The following is a 19123-nucleotide window of genomic DNA, read 5'->3' as shown; positions in this document are numbered from 1 at the left end:
CATTAATGGAACCATAATTATGCTACCATAAATGAATCATTCAGGCTTGTTGATGGGACTGAAGGTCTACGTTCTGAAAGCAAAAGATCGTTGAAGATCTTCAATTTCTTGTTAAATTTTCATTTTCGATTCTTCAACTTGTCTGTGCATTTTTGTGACACTTTCTTGAAACAATTGGTCATGTTGGATTTTATATAGCATTATTTATTGCATTAATAAAAAATATACTGCAATTTATTTTAACACAGTCAGCCCTTCTAAACTAGTCTTGCAGCTGAAACAGCTGGAACTGGATCCTGGGTCCTGGACTTCCTTACAAACAGACCGCAGTTTGTCCAAATGGTGCACTTCTGCACTTTTATCTCTGTACAACTGGAAGCGTCTTCACTAACTATCTGTGTGATACTGCAATTTTGCCCCTTCAGACTGCAAAGCCCTTCAGCTGGTAGTGAAATCCATCTGCAATCAGCTACCTGCCACGTAGGTCATTTACATAAAAAAAACACTGTCTGCAAAGAGTGAACGGCATTCCCCAAAATACCTCTCAATCTAACCACAGACTGTTTACCCTCCTCCCATCAGGCAGGTGGTACAGGTGCTTCAGCGCCCACACAAACAGACTGAGAAATTGCTTTTTTCCTGTGGCTGTTTCCATACTGAACATGTGATCATGACTTAATAACCACTACCGACACTACTGCACTGTCTTTTACACAGTACGCTGTTACTGCACTACTGTATATGCCATACATATATTTCCCCTATTAACTCCACTACATACTGTAGACATCTGTATAAATAGAAATATATATTTTTACGTCATTCTTTGTACAGACATATATTACCATATGTATCCTGTTTATCCGGTAGATAAGACACACACACCCCTGTACATAAACACCCATATTGTATCTTTTGTTATTTATTGTAAATATGCCACACTTATGTACTTTTTGTAATATCATTATTCTGATTCTGATAGTTTTATACAAAGATTTATAAAAAAGTAAATCAGTGAATCGTTACATTTATTTTTATTATTTTTCTGCTTAAACTAAAATTTCTAATTAAGTTTAAATGACATTTTTTTTAAATAACTGAAACTAATAATGATGCAATACAACATTTCATTTGAAGATGATAGAATCCTAGGATAAAAGAACATCACCGCCAAAAATAATGTTTCAGAGACACATATCCTGTTGTTTCCTGTAAGGCTGGGGTGAAAGCGCAGGGTTTTACTGACCTCCTCAGTCTACAGCACACATTACACACTGACCTTATCAAGTCATTGTAAGCTTCAAGTACAACACCTACTCTTATATAATTCATACATACTGTTTAGCACACAAACTACCTAATATACAGTTAGGAAAAATAATACATAATCTGTTAAAAAAAAAAAAAAAAAAAAAAGAATAAATAAATCCAGCACCTTTTGGGCAGAAAACCTGGTTATTGTAATTAGTAGCATCATTATAATAGCAGTTATAATGTACATGTAACTGTGCAAATGTATATCCTTTAAATGTGCATTTTTCCTGGATTATACATTCATAGCAATATATATGTATTTACAGCATGTACTCATGTAAAAAAAAAAACATATAATTACATTTTTACTTATACTGTTGCAGTAAATTACAACAGTATAGAGAATTACAACTCAAATAGAGTACATTTTAATTAAATTAGAAAAAGTCTAATTAAAAATCTAATTGAAATGGTTCTATTAAAGCAATCATCTGTTCTTTAATGGCTCTTTCTTTAATGGAAGAAACAGCCTGGTATGATCATCAAAGGAGTTATGTTTTTGCAGGACAATACCCGACCTCACACTGCTGTCCGCACCACTTACACATTACACAAACTGGGCTGGGAGTTATTGCCACATCCCCATACAGTTCTGACCTCACTGCAAGCCATTTCCAGATGATTGAGCCATTTAAGGAGTTCCTGGGAGGCCTGAGTTGCAGACGTTAAGCGGACAGTCTGATCTTGGCTCCGGCGTACTGAGAAAATGTTCTACACTGAGATAAGTGCAGTAGTGTAGCAGGGGATTATATAGAGAAATTAAGGGAGTTTGAGCTAGGCACAATCCAAAGTCCCTGTTTGACATGAACACTCAGTGACTCAGTTTTCCTATTACCTATTGTAAGTAGCAAGTATTTATAATAATTTTTTTTTACATATTTCTCATATATTTGCATTTCTATACATTCTTTTTCTCATCACAGTTTTTAGCTCTATATATATATATATATATATATATATATATATATATATATATATTTTTTTTTTTTTTTCAAAAATAAAATATAAATAAATAAGTTGACTCCAAAATTTCTGTGAATGGATAAACAGTATATGGGGAACCAAACCCCCCAAAAAATTAGGATCTTTTCTATCATATAGAAAATTTGCTATATATTGTGATTTATGTAAACTGTTTTATGATTTAGTGCAACCCTTAAATATAAATAATATTTTTAAATTACACATTTCTTATAATAAAGAAACATGTTAAATGTAAAATGTAAATACTGTACTACATTAAATATATAATTAAATGTTTACATTTTAAATGCAAACATTTTTAAATGTAAATGCCACGTGTGTGAATGTAAATATTGGTGGCACGGTGGCGTAGTCGTAGCACTGTTGCCTTACACCTCCAGGGTCTGGGTTTGAATTCGACCTTGGGGTCTGTGTGCATAAAGTTTGCATGTTCTTCCTGTGCTTGGTGGGTTTTCTCTGTGTTCTTCAGTTTCCTCCCACAGTGCAAATGAATGCAGATTAGACTAAGCGGCATAAATCGCCTTTAGTGTGTAAATACTGTACGTGTGTGAATGTTGAATGTATCTAGAAACAGATACGATGGTCACCACTGGCCTCCACGGTCACCAGCTGGACAATAGTTTTTTTTTTTTTTTTCATATTGATTATTATATTAGTAAATCTTTGACTAACCACATGGTGGCGCTGTTGAGGAAAATGCAGCGCGCGCACACACCAGAGAAGAACAAAAGCAATCTGCGTCTAAACCCAGTTCAATCAACCTACCTTCTTTAGTTTCCCTTGTTCTGGCGTCTTCTATAATGGTATAATATTTTTAGTATGTTTCGGCAAATTCCTGACAATGTTAAAAAGTTTTGTTATGATGTTTAACATCATCCATTACATGATTAAACATCTCTGAGCAGTTGTTTGTAGTGTAGAAGGGAGTAAGGGGGAAAGTGGGTGAGCAGGAGTTGATTTGAAACGCGTATTAGGGACAACGGCGGCACCGCGGCCGGGACACAAACCTTCACTCGCTCAGTGTCTGAGCAGTACACTGGATTTAAAATAAAATCACATATATAATAGTATTAATTATGGGAGCTGATGCTCCTTTGTGGAAGCGTGTAAAGGCGTTTATCGGGCCGGTTCCCCGGGCGAGACACGGACACCGAGCGGCGGCCATCCGTGAAATGATCGTACTGTTTGGGGGTGGAAATGAAGGAATAGCAGAGGAGGTGCATGTCTATAACACAGGTAGGAGAGGAGCAAAGCAGCGCTGTTTACGACGTGTTTACTCGATTACAAGTTTGTTTGTTTGCACCAGGATTTCTGCAGAGTGTTAAATCCCAAACTGCGCCCTAATCCATATGGAAACAATGGCGCTCTATCTAGTGCACTAGGTTTCCAAGGCAACGTATTTTAGGACACAACCGCTTCCGGGGCGTTACCATGGAGTGCTACAGTTTGAACCACACTGAGACCAGGGACTGCTGCAATACATTATTCTCAGTTACTTATGAAATACATGTACTAGAACAAACAGTTTGTAAAATATTAATACATCTGCCTGTTAAAAATTCATACCATTTAAAGGTGATTACACATGACTATAATATACTGTGTAAAAGAGGTTTTGTCTGTACATTCGTCAGAAATCACTCTTTCAATTTGATCTTTACGTCTCATATATACAGTACTGGAGGACCCGAAACCAGTCTCAGAAAAAAGTCAGTATGTCTGTCCAGCCAGCATTTTGTCACAGCATCACACAAAACTGTCTTAACAGAATTTAATGAAACTTTTGCAGTACTTAAATATCTGCCTGACGTTTAACCTGCACCATAAGTGAAATTAAAATGTTGAGTAGAAGCGCTGTTATGAACAATTTTGTGACGAATTTAATAATCTACTTTAAAATAAGATACTAATAAGCTACTTGCTCAATTTAAACACACCTGCAGCAATAGATATTTATTAGAAAAGCTAAACTGAATATATGTACTGGGATTAGTTCATATTGTCACAGCTGAAAGAACAGCGCTGAAGTGGTATAAGTGAGTCTTAACGCGCTGAAGTTGTTTATCAGACAAAACTTAATCTGATCTACTTTTTCGATTTCTTGCCTGTGGGCTTCAACCTAAAATAATATCATAACTGATTAAATTAAAGCTGATCAACTTATTTTTAACTTAAAGCTAATAACTTTTTTTATAAATAACTTATAACTTTATAACCAACTTTATAACTGTTTATAACTGTTTAACCATCAACGACTGGTGCATATGCATATAAATTGAAAAAGAAATACATACAATTTCAGCTATTAACTTGTGCTTTTTTGTCTCAGTAACCATGCAAATAAAAAAAAATGCATCGTTTTACACTAATATAATATTCATTTATCTTGTAATACTTATGAAATAACCCTACTTTAAGTCAGTGTAAAAATGTCTTTTGTGCCTTTTTTTTCTCGACACGTTTCACTTTCACTATCACTCAGCATCTTTGGTTGGAGTTGTGGGTTTCACACCACCACCTATAGATCTCTCACTCTCCTCAGCTTCCCTCTCCTTTAATGCCAACTTTCCACTTGAGTCTTCCTCAAAAACAACATTAAATGCTTCCCTCCCTGATCAGTCACTCCCCCAGTGTGAAACACTTGTAACATTGCTTTCTACTCTCCCTGGTTCTTGGCACTGTGCCACCATATCGAGCCTCTCCTGCATATATTTCCTGCATTAGAGCAGTACATTGTGTACAAATGTTATTCAATGTTTCTCTGTTTCAGTGTGAGACAGGAAGGATGAAACAATTTGAAAAGCAGGAAACATTTATAAAAACTTGTATTTATTATAAAAGCATTTATTGTACTGTGTGCACTACCAGTTTGGACACATCTTTTAATTCCATGGACTTTCCTGATTTTTATTTCTTTCTACATTGTAAAACAACAATCAGTTTATTATTTTAGAAGGCACCCATCCTGAAGTGGCACATAACATGACCCCCAACTAGGCTGGCTCCTACAATTATTTTGCCAGCAAAACCATTCCAAGATTTTTATTAATTCATTTTTTTTTTTACTGAATCATCTCATGATCAAGCATAACCTTCTAGGCATATAAAACAGACATCCTCCTTATCAGAGTCTTAAGTCTATTGCATGTGGTCTGCTTTCACATGACTGCTCAGTTTGAGGTCTGTTGCAACAGCTTGTTGTAACTTTTTCCCACCCTACCAGCCATGACAGAACACAACGTCCTGGCTAAATACCTAAATACACTCTGACCATGAGACATGCTAACATAGTCACTTAGAAGTCAACAAAACAGTAATTCAGACAAAGCAACTATAGGCTATATCACAAACATACTGCTCATGAAATGAAAAATACCTTCACACCTCCAAAAGAAGTGTTTTTCAATAAATGCAGCACAAGATGTTGAAATCGTCATGTCTTGTCCCAGCTGAACATGTGCAGTATGAGTGTCTGATTGGAAGACACTGGAGGACCTAAATACTCAGTGCTTCTGATTGGAAGAAAAACTGTCCCCAGTCTTCACTTCGTTTAAATTTGTGGTTGTTAGATAATTTAGATTATTTAATGTTAGTTGTCCTATAGGTTATTATTTTGCGATTTGTTTTTTGTTTTTTTGCGACAACAGGAGCACCAATAGTCATAAAGAAAACAAACAGAATGGTAGTAAAGTGTAATTTCTGTAATTTCTTGGCCCTGAAAGTCCTTCTTGCTTCTCTGTGTCTTTAGTCACCAAACGGTGGTTTCTTCCGGCTGTTAGAGGGGATATCCCACCAGGCTGTGCCGCACATGGTTTTGTGTGTGACGGCACACGCATCCTGGTGTTTGGAGGAATGGTGGAGTTTGGACAATACAGTAACAGTCTCTACGAGCTCCAGGTTACTCCGCTTTGTCATTAAGATAAGTACATGAGCATTCAGTGAAACATTATAATCCTAAGTTTCTCCTTTATGATCTTTGCAGGCCAGTCGCTGGCTGTGGAAGAAGCTAAAGCCACGGCCACCGAAGAACGCGCCTCCTCCTTGCCCTCGTCTGGGACACAGCTTTACTCTCCATGGTAATAAGTGCTACCTGTTTGGAGGCCTGGCCAACGACAGCGAAGACCCAAATGGCAACATTCCTCGGTAAGTGCCGTTTAGGGTATGCACTCAAAGAAAATAAAGGTTCCTTAGACTAGAGGAATTATTTTCTGTTCCATACTTCATAAAGTAGATTCATCCCCTAGAAGGCTCTTTTCATCTTTGAATCGTTAACTCTTTTACATTATTTACAGAATAAACTAATTAGTCACCCACAAATATCCTTCTGTTTTAACAGCTTATTGATCTTTAGTGGGATGAAAATTTTACCTACCTGTTTCCATAATTAAACACACTGTATACTGTATATTGATAAAACAAAAACAAATAAAATTACAGTTGCCTGGAGCAACATTCAAGTTTTAAATGAGCAGCTAACATGACTGAGTGGTGACAGCAGTTACAGTATTATTGTGAAGTCCCTTTCTGGACAAGCTGCCTCCGGGTATAATCATTTGTGCAGAGGATCTGAGCTGCTAAAATATTTAGCATGTATCCTGTTAATACAAGGTAGCTAAGTACTGGCTTATACCTAATATCGATCCACTGCTGATCTTTTTCTGATTCAGTATTGGTCCTGCATATCAATGCTCACTCAGTATTGGCTAAATAAACTCCAGTTTCCTTGTCTTACTTTTTAACCCTTCCACGCACTCATTCTTTTAATTGTGATGCTCTGCAGATATTTGGATGATTTTTATGAGCTGGAGCTACAGGCACAGTCAGGAGTCAAGGCCTGGATCATCCCTGAAACAAAAGGGCGTGGTCCATCACCCAGGGAGTCTCACACATGTGTGGTGTACAGCGGAAAGAGCGGCAGCTCCCCAAAGCTTTACATTTTTGGAGGGATGTGCGGGAACAGACTGGCAGACTTGTGGCAGCTGGATATTGGTAAGCTTTAAGTGTCTGCTAGTGAACGTCATTTGTAACGACAAATATCAGAAATAATTCTACTTTTTAGAGTTGTATAAATCAGTCATGAGCTCTGAAGAAGGCTCGTTTCAGAGGATTATTATTTTTTAGTAGACATCTATTTTACTGATTTTTATTTCTAGTAAAAAAAAAATAAATACATATTGTCCTGAACACTTCACATTTATTCCTTTTTTGTTTGTGCCTGTCAAATCTCTTTCATTACTTAAATTTCTCTTTCAGACACTATGACCTGGTCATTGCCTAAAACTACTGGACCCTGTCCTTTACCAAGAAGTCAACACTCTTCAAATGTGTTTGGAAACCAGTAATAAAGCTCTTACTTTCATTCTCTCCCTCTTTTATACATCACTGGTCATACACTTCCCCAGGTTTTTTTAATTTCATATTGTTTTGTTCCAGTATACTTGACACAGGGTTGTTATTTAAGGAAAAATAAATAATGTTTAGGGTGGGCTAGTTTATCCTGACACACTGGCTATATTTAAAAAGTATAAAGTTATAAAAATCTTAAACCTTCTCCCTCCTCTTTGCATGTAGGATGTATGTGTATGGTGGTTGGGTTCCTGCAAAGGACAAGAAGGCCGTAGGTCCAGAATGGATCTGTACTAACACTATGTCGGCTCTTAACCTCGGTATGTACCTCACATCATGAAAAAGAACTGACCATGTTTAATCATGAAGTCTTCAATTTTTGGGGGCTGTGTGATTATTTATTACATAATTCTGTTATAATCTCTGACTTCACTTTAAGACACAATGACGTGGCGTTGTCTGGATTCTGAGAGCCAACAGCAGCGGCACTCAGGCACAGCCGTGGGGGAGGAGGAGGAAGGGCAGCATCATATCCGCTGGCCAAAAGCCCGTGCTGGTCACTGCTCTGTGGCCATCGGGACACGCCTGTACATCTGGAGTGGACGAGATGGCTATAGGAAAAATCGGAACTACCAAGTGTGCTTCAAAGACCTGTGGTATTTGGAAACAGGTACAGTAAAATCAGCATGTAAATACTGCTGATTTAGTGTACAGGATATGCAGTAGATGAGCTAAGAGATACTGAAAAAGCTCTGCTGTGAGTAAACCTTAGTATAGTGTTAGTCCAGGAATCCAATACTATCATTTGTTTTATTATTATATTACATTACATTACAATATATTATGATGCACTTGTTCGGCATCAGAAAAGGTATCCGGCCTAAAAACCGGTGCCAAGCATGTATGTGTGAACCAAATAGTCCGCTGTGGCGACCACTTGCTGGGAGCAACCGAAAGACCAACAACAACATTATTCGGTTTCCTTCATTTTCACAAAGGGAATCCATGTAAACCTTACGTTTGGACTATTGGTGTTAGATTTCCCAAACTTCTCAAACTGAAATAAAGTATCAAACTTGAATATTCTATTTAAATAGTAATACCTAGAAATATTTGACAACCATATTGATTGTTGATGAAATAAAGGCAGCATTTAGACTCAACTATGAATTCACATTTCTCTTTATGTTTCTAACCCTTTTCTTGCTGTGTGTACAGAGAAGCCAACTGCACCAGCTGCTGTGTTTTTGGTCAAGTCTACCATTGATATGCTGCATGTGGCCTGGCACCCTTTACCTGCAGCTGAGTGCTACCTGCTTCAGTTGCAGTGTGTAGCTCCACCTCCAGCCTCACAAACGCAGGCCTCTGATTCGCCAACTCTTCCAACCTCACCCACCTGTCTCACAGAGGGAGAGGAGCCTCGACAGAAACCCGTTCATACTCGTATGTATTAAGGGTGTTGAAAATTGAAAACATGCTTTATATGAAGACAGCAGTTTCGTTAGCAGACATTACCTGTATTGTTTTTTCTCTAGAGCCTGAGCCATCACTTGGAGGTGAAGATGAAAAGCATAGGAGCTCAACACTACAGGTCAGAGCTTAATTATAATTGGGATGGGCAATGCAGGGTCTTAAAGGCTTAAATAACTTATATTCCATTATTAACTCTGTTTCTGTGGAGGACCTAAATACTTTTAAGATTTTAACAAGAAATTAACAACTGATGCGCATCTACCGATGAGTGCAGTACTTTAAGCTTCTGTTAGCTATCCATGTCTGTAACGATGCTTTCACACCTATTAGTTCATTTTTAGAGGCTAAATCAGAAGTAAACAGGTTTGATAAATCTGACACTTGTTTTTTTTCACTTACACTTACATTAATTGGTGCTCATGAATATCTATCATTAGTCTGAAGTACGGCAACAGAAAAATCATCAGTAGGATTTTTTTTTTCCCTGGGCGATTGCGATGAACCAAAGCTTATGTGTTATCTCAAGCTCAGCCAAATACACCTGTGAAAACCCTATAAAAATTTGTTCACTAATTTTTACGTGATACAAACAAACAAGACAAATATCAAAAACCATCTTGATGTATTACTCCTTTTATGTCCCCCCAATTTTTATTCCACAAATATCTTTAATGTACAGACACGCCAAACTTTACGGTTTAATTAAATGTATAGAATAGATAACATTCCTGAGTCTAGACCTGGCCCACTGAAGCAACCCTAGATCATAACTCTGCCTCCAGAGGCTTGTACAGTGGACACTATGCATGATTTATTCGCTTGTGCATTGCTTGATTCACCTTTCATCTTATGCTCCGATGCCCCGGGATAAGGTCAGTCTGAAATTGTCAGACCACATGACCACATGTGGATTACACACAGCTAATAAGTCCCAACAAACATAAAGCATTTAAGTGATCTTGGGTAATTTTTTCAACCTTGTTTTGTCTGTGAATTTGACATTTCAGCACCACCGTTCCAAGTAAAAATAATGTCTTGGACAGTTCTTAACCAGGTCCTAATTCCAGGCATATCGAGTCATTCTGCTTAGTTGATTTCTTTGCTAGATGCAATCTACTCCTACTGTGCCCTTTCTTAAATGGCATTTTTTGGGGCAAGGCAGTATATAAAGTACTCTGTTTAAAGTCATTTGTACAAACTACTTTTGTGTATCAGTGTAATGAGCATGACACACAAAATGCTTTTTTCTTTTGTTCTGTTAGTCCAAATATCCAGAACAAATGGCATTTCTCCAGTGCTGTCCTTTTGGTTTGCCTCCTGTATCAATGTAGAAGCTTGCATCTACAAAGAATACTGCAACTCATGAGAAAACTGTGCTAGAGTTCACTTGGAAATGCCCCAAGACAAGCTCTTACAGACATTCAGGACACAGTGTGAGCTGTGGTCTCACCTGCACCCAGCAGGAAACAGCAGACTAAACACTGCATATGTGAAACATACATATAATTTCCTGAAATGGCAATGATCTTTTCTGAACACGTTTGTGATCCCACAGGAGAGCTTTAATGGTGGTGAAGCCAGAGCAGAGACCAAAGATAAGCAGCACAAATCTGAACTCAATCCTGTAACTGAGATCAAGACAGATGACTCTGGTAACACACACTTCCTCACGCTGCAGCTTAGATAATTTTTTTTCTCTGATCATAGTCCAACAAAGCTCATGTGTCTGATTGTATTTCCTCAATACTGACAGTAAAGAGGCAGCAGGCGGCCTCTCTGAGACCTATTACAGAAGAGCCGGATGACAAGGATGGCATTAAATCTCAGCAACTGCAAGGTAAAAGCTTTGCTAAAAGTGGAGCTGTGCATGGGATGGATTTTTTATATCACCCCCAAAAGAACTATTTTCTGGCTTTCAGTCAGTTCTGTTTGCCAAAGTTTAAACAAAATAGATTTAAGCCACTGTAACACTGACCAGAAAAAAACAATTACCAAAGCTGAAAGTGCATCATGCGGCACGGAGTGAGCTCTGTATGCACTCTCAGGATAATGAATATGGCCTTTCTTTGTCTAGGAAGCTTTGTATTCAATGGCATACTCCTTCCCACAAACTTGTTTTGTTGTTGTTGGGTCCTACAGCATTCCAGTCCCAATGCATATGTCTGTCTTAGAGAATGTTTCAGATAACTGCAGTTTTTGTTCTCACTTACAGACAGGTTTTTAATCTGTTTTTAATCTGTTCAATTCACAGAACATGAAAATGACTCCAACTCTTCAGGACAGGTAAACTTCTCCCATGTGTCAAATATCTATGAATGTAACCAACACATTTACGATGAACTTCCCCATCCTGCTGCAGGGTGAAAGAGCTGAAGTCTCCACATGGTTTGATATCGGTATATTTAAAACACTTTTCGCTGAGGTCACACACTACTACCTACCCTCTGAGAATGGGAACGCTGACCAGATTTCCAATAACAGCGAGGTCAGTCTGTGAATATGACATAAACATGACTTGTACATTTGTACATTGTACAAGCCAATACAGTTCTCCTTCTCTCTCTCTCTCGCCCTCACACATCTAGTGGAAGATGCCAGGGCCTTTTGAAGGACGGAAAAAGCAGGAGCTTACATACAATGTAACCTACCGGTTCAGATTGGCAGGCCTGAACTGCTGTGGACGAGGAGAATTCAGTCCCATTGGGGAGTTTAAGACGTGCCATCCTGGATTCCCAGAAGCACCTCCTGCTGTCAAAATCACCAGGGTACAACTACTCAGGCAGAAATTTCTATAAAATACCGAATGACATATTGACAGCATGTTATAATTTCACCATATTCAGTTTTCCTTTAAGGTGTAGCTTAAAACTGTGGTCACCTCATGCTATAATTCTCCATAATTCAGGCAGGGTACAACTACTCAGGCAGAAATTTCTATAAAATACCGAATGACATATTGACAGCATGTTATAATTTCACCATATTCAGTTTTCCTTTAAGGTGTAGCTTAAAACTGTGGTCACCTCATGCTATAATTCTCCATAATTCAGGCATCTGATTCAGTACACATCACATGGGAGTCACCTTCCAAGACATCAGGGAAAATTCAGGAATATTCCCTGTACCTGGCAGTGAAGAAGTCACGAGGAAACACTTCGGAAAAGCCAGGAGATCTGACCTTTATACGCATTTACCGTGGTGCCAAAACTTCATGTACAGTGAACGCTGCGAATCTGAGTAACGCGTACATCGACTGCTCGGCTCGTCCAGCCGTTGTGTTCCGCATCGCCGCCAAGAACGAACGTGGCTATGGGCCCGCCACTCAGATCCGATGGCTACAAGGTGTGTGTGTGTGTTCTGATGCAGTGTTTCTGCCTGTATGGTAGCCTGTTGGTCATATTCAAAATTCTTATCATTGTGTCTGTTGTCCTGCAGACAGCAATAAAGTCAAATCAGCATTAAATGCAGACTCCAGCCCTACAAACCCTGAGCCAGATGACATTATAAGGTAAGATAAGCAGCATACTGCCATCCCTGTTTGATTACATATGGCACCGGTGATGATATTGAAGAACTTTAATCAGCCCCTGCAATCGTCTATGACTCTGATCATTAGAGGAGCTAATCAGTAGTGTTTTCCTTTTGTTTGTTTCGTCTAGTTCATGACCCCAGCAGAGGAACATGTTCAGGTCTCACAGATCAGCCCTGATGTTGGACCTGTTTTCATAGGAGTCAGTGTTATGTATTTTCTAGCATTGTGTTTAATCTCTGCTATAGATAATACAACTCTTATGTACATAAGTGTATTTGCTGTAAATGTATTTCCTAACTTATTTTTTTTTTTACAGTTGAATATTATACAAGCTGTTATTTTTTTTTTTTACAAAAGTGTTTTAGCTATGACTTGGTTTCCATATCTGATTTTTTTTATTATTGGTATAGGGCAAGTTATATTTTTTTAGCCTTTTATTTACATTTTTAAGCTCACTTTTTCTAATTGCATAATGTTGTAATCTTTCAGTGTTTGGCAAATTTTAAAGTCAATTATGTTTGTTATTGGCCTGATTAACCTTTTTTAAGGAGATTTTAACAATCTGTTGTGATTAAATGTAATTATGACTTTAATAATTCTAACACAAAAAATGTCCAGGACAAAAGCCTAGCTGCATTTTTGAACTTACTTTAACCTTGAGATCATGAAAAAAATACCAGATATTGCTTAAAGCCTTTAACAATTGAGAACAGGAACTATCATGTTCGACAACTTTAGATGTAAATAATTAAAAACCTGCCATTTGTTAACAAGAAATTTGAGTTTTAGGATGGTAATATCATACCTTGTCTTTTCTTACATTTTCTGACAAAAGCTGTACTTTTGGTTCAGATTTAGTTCTGCAAATTTATAACCACTGTTTAATTACACTACTTCATGTATGACCAGTATTTATCATTTGATACAATTATCCAAGTTTATGCATTTTTGTTTTATTTTAAGAATTAACATGAAATGACAATCCACATGAAGTTATTTATCTTACATGATTGAAATAGAAATCAAATGAGAATCTATTTATTTGTCTTTATGTAAACCCAGTAGTAGAACTCCCCCCACCCACAGATCCTTAAAAACTAACACACTGGACAGAAATCAAAAAAAAAAAAAAAAAAGCAGTCTTGACTCAGTGACCTTAAAGTTTTAAAATTAACATGTATTATATAACTGTAACAAATGACTGTTGCATGAATTACAGACATCAATAAGAAAATTTACAAATTCTGCCTCTCTGCTAGCAGTTTCCTCTTTCCCTGCTCACAACTCATTATCTTTGTTCTCCAAAACCACCAGTAAAACTTTACAAGGTGAGGGAGCAGTCTGTGGACAAGTGCATGGTCAAGGTCTGGTCCAGGTCATGAGAACTGGATTTGCTGAACACCAGGGATCTAAATAAAACAAAAGGATGATAAGCTCACTTAAACTTTCATTTAAAAATGTAACAGATTTTGACTAGTCTATATTAAATGTTTTTTACTAAAAAAAATGTAAAATGTTTTTGCTGGAGATCTTTTAAACAATTCACCATTTAAACTAGTTCTCTTTATAAGATAAAATTGCATTATAAGATGCAGTGTAATACATAGTCTCAGATATTATTGGCTATAAACGCCTACTGTTGCATATAAAAATCAGACCACTGATGAAAAGATAAAAGGAATGTTTCAGATATTGTGCAAGATTAGAATCTCTTACTTCTACACGGTATGTGTAGATTCACTGTTAATGGGGTTTAAAACAATTTTAGCTATTATTAGCACTACACATCACTGCATCATCATAAATGAAAATTATTCACTACATAAATACTGAATAATCAGTGAGGTTTAGCAGAACACATCAGCTAAAGATAATGCTTTTTGTACTAGGCCGACCTAATAAAATGGCTAAAATGACATACGTTTTCGTAAAATAAAATGCCATTCTTGAAATGAATAAAATGCCAAAGTAAGAATCAGCATCATCTAAATTAGAATCATTTAAATGTGCATGGCAACTACTAAAATAAAATATGGCTACAAACAGATAAATTATAAAAACACATTTATAAACATTTATAAATGTGTGTTGTTGCTATGGCTAACAGCATCAAAGCAGATCAAGCACAATGCACGAACAATCTGAATCACAATTTTTTTTGTAAAAGTTTATTTTTTTCAGCTATGTGTTGAAGTGACTCAAAAGACAGACCTTGCTAGATATACGTGTTACACTGAGAAAGACAGAAACTAACATTACTGCATTTCTATCATGTGAATAGTATTTCCTGTTTATGTCAGATAGTGTTTCGGATTGGCTAGTAATGGAGAAATACACCACTATGCTACTGCCTTGAACTACAAACAAAAAGTCTTTTGGTGCAAACAACTTTCTTCACAGCTCCAAGTTTAAAGTAAATTCTCTTAACATATGATTTAGGGTCGACTTTACACAGACTTACCTGTTGGTATGACGTGGTGTACACCATGACGTTCTGCTGTTGGCCATCAGTTGTGATCAATCCAGCAGGTAACTGATTTGCTGCAACACAAAAAGCAGTTTTAAATGTAAAGCACTTATGACATACTGTCCATCAATGTACTGTATAATTTTTGCAACATTAAATGATGCCCGAGCATGTTTCTAGATTTAATACTGTAGCACTTTATCCAGCACCACAATAACTGAAGTGATAATCAGTTATTTTACTAACTAAAATGCTTGTAGTTTAAGTTTAATTTCTTACTGAAACTGTCTTCTGTAAGTTCTTCACTTAGGCCTTCTGAGACTGCCACAGTTGAAATCCCCTTCTCACCCTTCATTGCCTAGAAAAAGATCACAAGCATTAAACTCCTTCATTACACCAATGTTAAGGAACGCAAACTTCATGCGTGTGCATGTTCTTGAACCCATACCTCTCTAAATTTCTGCAGGTAAAGTTTGAGCGGCTCCACGTACATATCAAACCCCAGCGTGGACATGGCAAACAGGATGTCCTCGCCATTAATGGTCTTGCGCTTCTCCTGATGACATCTCTCGCTGGCTTCTGACGTGATGAAGCTGATGAACTCGCTCACACACTCCTGTACACATTCTTTTGCATCTTTTGCAATCTGTCCAAAAAACATTAATGATTTTTCATAAATCAGCACAACAATCATAACTCAAAACAATTAGTTAATGTGAAAGAATGAGACACAAACCTTTCCAGTCTGAGGGATGGCGTTCTTCATGATGCGAGCTACATTAGCAATGGGCAGGTAAATATCCTGCTCTCGGAGATTGTCTTTGCAGCCGTTGCCATCTTCATGGTCGTGAAGACTTTCTTCACCATCGTCTAGAAAAAGACAAGATACACGCATTAATATTTGCAAACAGTTGTGATCATATAAATATGCTGAGAACTGCCATATTTACCAGCACTATACCAAAACCTTTAGCCTATTTCTCTTAATGGTATCCACATGTGTGCTTCCAAGACAAATGTTTAATTATTGGCACTAGTATTAAATTGTTTTAGATCACCCGTCTTGGAATACGGCACAACCCACTAGTACAATAATACACTAATACAGTGTCACAAATGCTGCATTTATGTACCCTTGAGGATTTATTACAGGTTCACACTTTTGTTGTCAGGACAGCATTTGTTAACAAAATAAATGAAAGAGCGCACAAATATCTTAGTCATAGAGTTGGGAACTAGGGTCGATTATGACCAGAGTGGAAACCATGAATTAAAACTTTTTTTTTTTTTTATCTTAGCTCTGACTTCTGCATTTGAATCTTGCCACACCATTTCAACTTGCACTAGTTTAGGGGTGAAGATAAAGGCTTTGTGCCTGTGAATGCACAATAAGGCAGAACACATGCTTAAAACAAGCAACTTAACTAAATTTTTCATTTCAAGGACAGCTCACAAGCAAAATCTTTCATGACAAAGCCAAACTTTGTAAATTCTGTATTTCCAGTGGATACTGCTAAGTCATTTTAAGCATGATTAGACTGTTTTTTTAGGAATGGGAAATACCAGTCACCTCCCGATATGATATCACGATACCTAGGTGCTAATTCAATAAAAAACTGAGACTCTAAAAGTACTGTGATTTTTTTTAAATCGCAAATTTAAACTTTTAGAATAATTTTTACGAGTAATTAAATGTGGCCCGTTTCTTAAAACACAATTTTTTTATTTTTTTTTTACATTTTTACTGAGCAGCATGTGCATCTTCTGCCATAATAATGATTTCTAAACAAAACTTAAATAATTTACTCCTACCACACGGGATGAAAATGTGTAAATAGTTTAGAGTGTACCACCAGCAGGATTATAAAGAAACTGATGTTTTACCTGAATAAATGCCTCTCAAAGTTAGTGCACATTGACAAAGGGCTTCTAATGCATGCAATTTTTCACTACTTAGCACGCCCAGTGATTTGAGACTGGTGTAAGTGTGTATAATGAGTGGGTTTGAGACTAATTTGCTCAGAGAATAGAAAAACAGACAGATCGAAGGCTTTAGCGTACAATTTTGGAATGTTTCTGTGAGAATTCATGCCCATTCTTTCTGTACTGCAGTTAAGAGATCAGGCACTGATGTTGGATAAGAAGGTCTGGCTCACAATCTCTACTCACAAAGGTGCTCAATGGGGTTGATGCCTAAAGATGCCTTTTATCAATTACTGTGTTTAGTTTACACCTTGCCATTGTTGCTGGCTTTTGTGCCCGATGCTGTACTGCTATTAGTGGCTTTTAGCGAACTCACTCAAGAAACAACACATTACAACAACTAGTGAGGGGCCGTCTGAGCGCTCAAAGAGTCGACTCTTATTAGTGAACTAGCCTCTGAATCGCTGAAGCTTTCGTTGTGGCGCAGTTTGCATCATCAGAGTCAGACCTAAACTTGTATTGCCATCTACACTACTGGTATAACAAACTGGTTTCAAAGCCTCTAACTGGGAGCTCAGTAATTCAGCTATATCCAGGACTAGGAACGCAGTTTAACTCCTGTAGAAACATGATGTAACCCTGGTGCGAACTGGTGAATGAACCGACTTATTCGAAGCTTCGTCTCGTTACATTACACGAAATACTTCTGATCGCGACCATAATGTGTGTGACTTTAAGACATAACGCACATAATTTAAGTTCTATAAGCTAATCCATTAGGTCAGATATTAACTTACCATCTTGCGCTTGCAGCACATAATGGCCACCGGTCATATAATCACCCGTTATAGCCAGCTGCGAGGTATCGGTGGTAGTGCTGTCTCCGTCCATCTGAAAACAAAACCCAAATTATTGAGTTATTGATCTGTATTGCTAAATTTAGCGCACATTTAACCGTTAACGTCCCTGCACTTCTTAAACAATCATGCTAGCTAGTTAGCTAGAGTGCGCGCCTATTTCAACATAACTAGCCAACTCACCAGAATTCAGTTAATATATTGAAACAAAACACGTTCATCCATTTTTTTTTTTTAATAAAGCACACTTTGACATTTAACTCGTTATCTATGTTCATCTCAACGTTGTGCTTTTTGTCCGTTTCTCAAGTTAGCTAAGCATCTAAGGGTAAGCAGCAGCTAGCTACCCAGGAGCACTGCCTAGCTAGCCATGGTTACTGCTGAAATAAGACTCCTCACCATAACGACAACATTGGACACATTCCTATTAAATAATCTCTACGTAACTACATACCAGTAACGCACACTTTTCCGTGGTTAGTCAGAGTCTTCGATCGGGGGTATGTTGGTGACATTTTGCCCGGGAAAGGAAACCTTTACTACGCTGTTACACAAGCCTGTATTAGTGCAGTGTAATGTCGCTAGCTAGCTGCTTGTCCAACAAAGAAATCCTCCTGAGCTCAGGATTGAGTTTGGGCCTTGTGCTTCATGGACGACGACCACAGTCCCAAACCTGTCCCTAATTAAGCATTATTCTCGACACTTCCTGCTTTCAATCGCACATTCAGACAGACAACAAGCAAAAAAATCTGTCCGAGACGGACATTTTCATTCGAGCTAACGAGAAATCGGTTAGCAATCATTGGCCGAAGCCGGATACAAACCTGCAATGAAGCCCTGGTTGGTTCGCGTCTGCAAACGGCCGTGTGGTTGGACAGAAAATGGCTGCGAAAGGACCAGTCCCAGCGCGGAGAGCGCCGCCATAATGCACCGCCTACTGCTCCCACTAGAGGCCGAGTGAGGGACACGACACTGCGCCAGCACGCCGCTTCACTCACAGCTAATACTGGTTTAATTCTCTCTTTTAAAAACTTGTTTATTTCAACTATATAGACGTTTTATAGACGTTATGACAAAGCAGATTTACACATATTCTGACGTACAATCTAAGAAATAAAGTACTACACTACATTTCCTACTGGCTGTCCTGGTCTGCTCATGTGTAAAACATTTGGACATTTAGTACATATTTACCATAAAAATGTATGCAGTTCATCAATATAGCGT

General features: G+C 37.7%; 2 protein-coding genes across 3 annotated transcripts; one reads left to right on the top strand and one right to left on the bottom strand.

The window, feature by feature from the left end:
- The first annotated feature begins 3286 nt into the window (after positions 1-3286).
- hcfc2 (host cell factor C2) lies at positions 3287-12992 on the top strand. 2 transcript variants are annotated; one of them, XM_053508268.1, is made up of 17 exons: positions 3287-3534; positions 6047-6195; positions 6281-6441; positions 7079-7287; positions 7552-7636; positions 7870-7964; positions 8084-8314; positions 8863-9087; positions 9180-9235; positions 10673-10769; positions 10871-10954; positions 11369-11400; positions 11477-11602; positions 11703-11882; positions 12168-12459; positions 12553-12625; positions 12777-12992. In XM_053508268.1, the coding sequence occupies exons 1-17, from the start codon at positions 3375-3377 to the stop codon at positions 12781-12783; spliced, it is 2262 nt and encodes a 753-aa protein (XP_053364243.1). In that variant the 5' UTR covers positions 3287-3374; the 3' UTR covers positions 12784-12992. The 2 variants fall into 2 exon arrangements, with proteins under 2 accessions (XP_053364243.1, XP_053364244.1); XM_053508269.1 differs by lacking the exon at positions 12777-12992 and having other exon boundaries at positions 12553-12629.
- Positions 12993-13805: 813 nt separating this feature from the next.
- nfyba (nuclear transcription factor Y, beta a) lies at positions 13806-18836 on the bottom strand. The gene is made up of 7 exons (XM_053508057.1): positions 18721-18836; positions 17837-17930; positions 15853-15986; positions 15565-15762; positions 15396-15474; positions 15111-15190; positions 13806-14058 (listed from the first exon to the last, which is right to left on the bottom strand). Exons 2-7 carry the CDS (start codon positions 17928-17930, stop codon positions 14026-14028), a joined length of 618 nt encoding a protein of 205 aa, XP_053364032.1. The 5' UTR covers positions 18721-18836; the 3' UTR covers positions 13806-14025.
- Positions 18837-19123: the final 287 nt, after the last annotated feature.

This window comes from Clarias gariepinus, chromosome 12 (genome assembly GCF_024256425.1).
Source record: "Clarias gariepinus isolate MV-2021 ecotype Netherlands chromosome 12, CGAR_prim_01v2, whole genome shotgun sequence".
Lineage (NCBI taxonomy): Eukaryota > Metazoa > Chordata > Actinopteri > Siluriformes > Clariidae > Clarias > Clarias gariepinus.
Note: the sequence above shows the minus strand (reverse complement) of the source record. Positions and strands in the feature narration are given on the sequence as shown.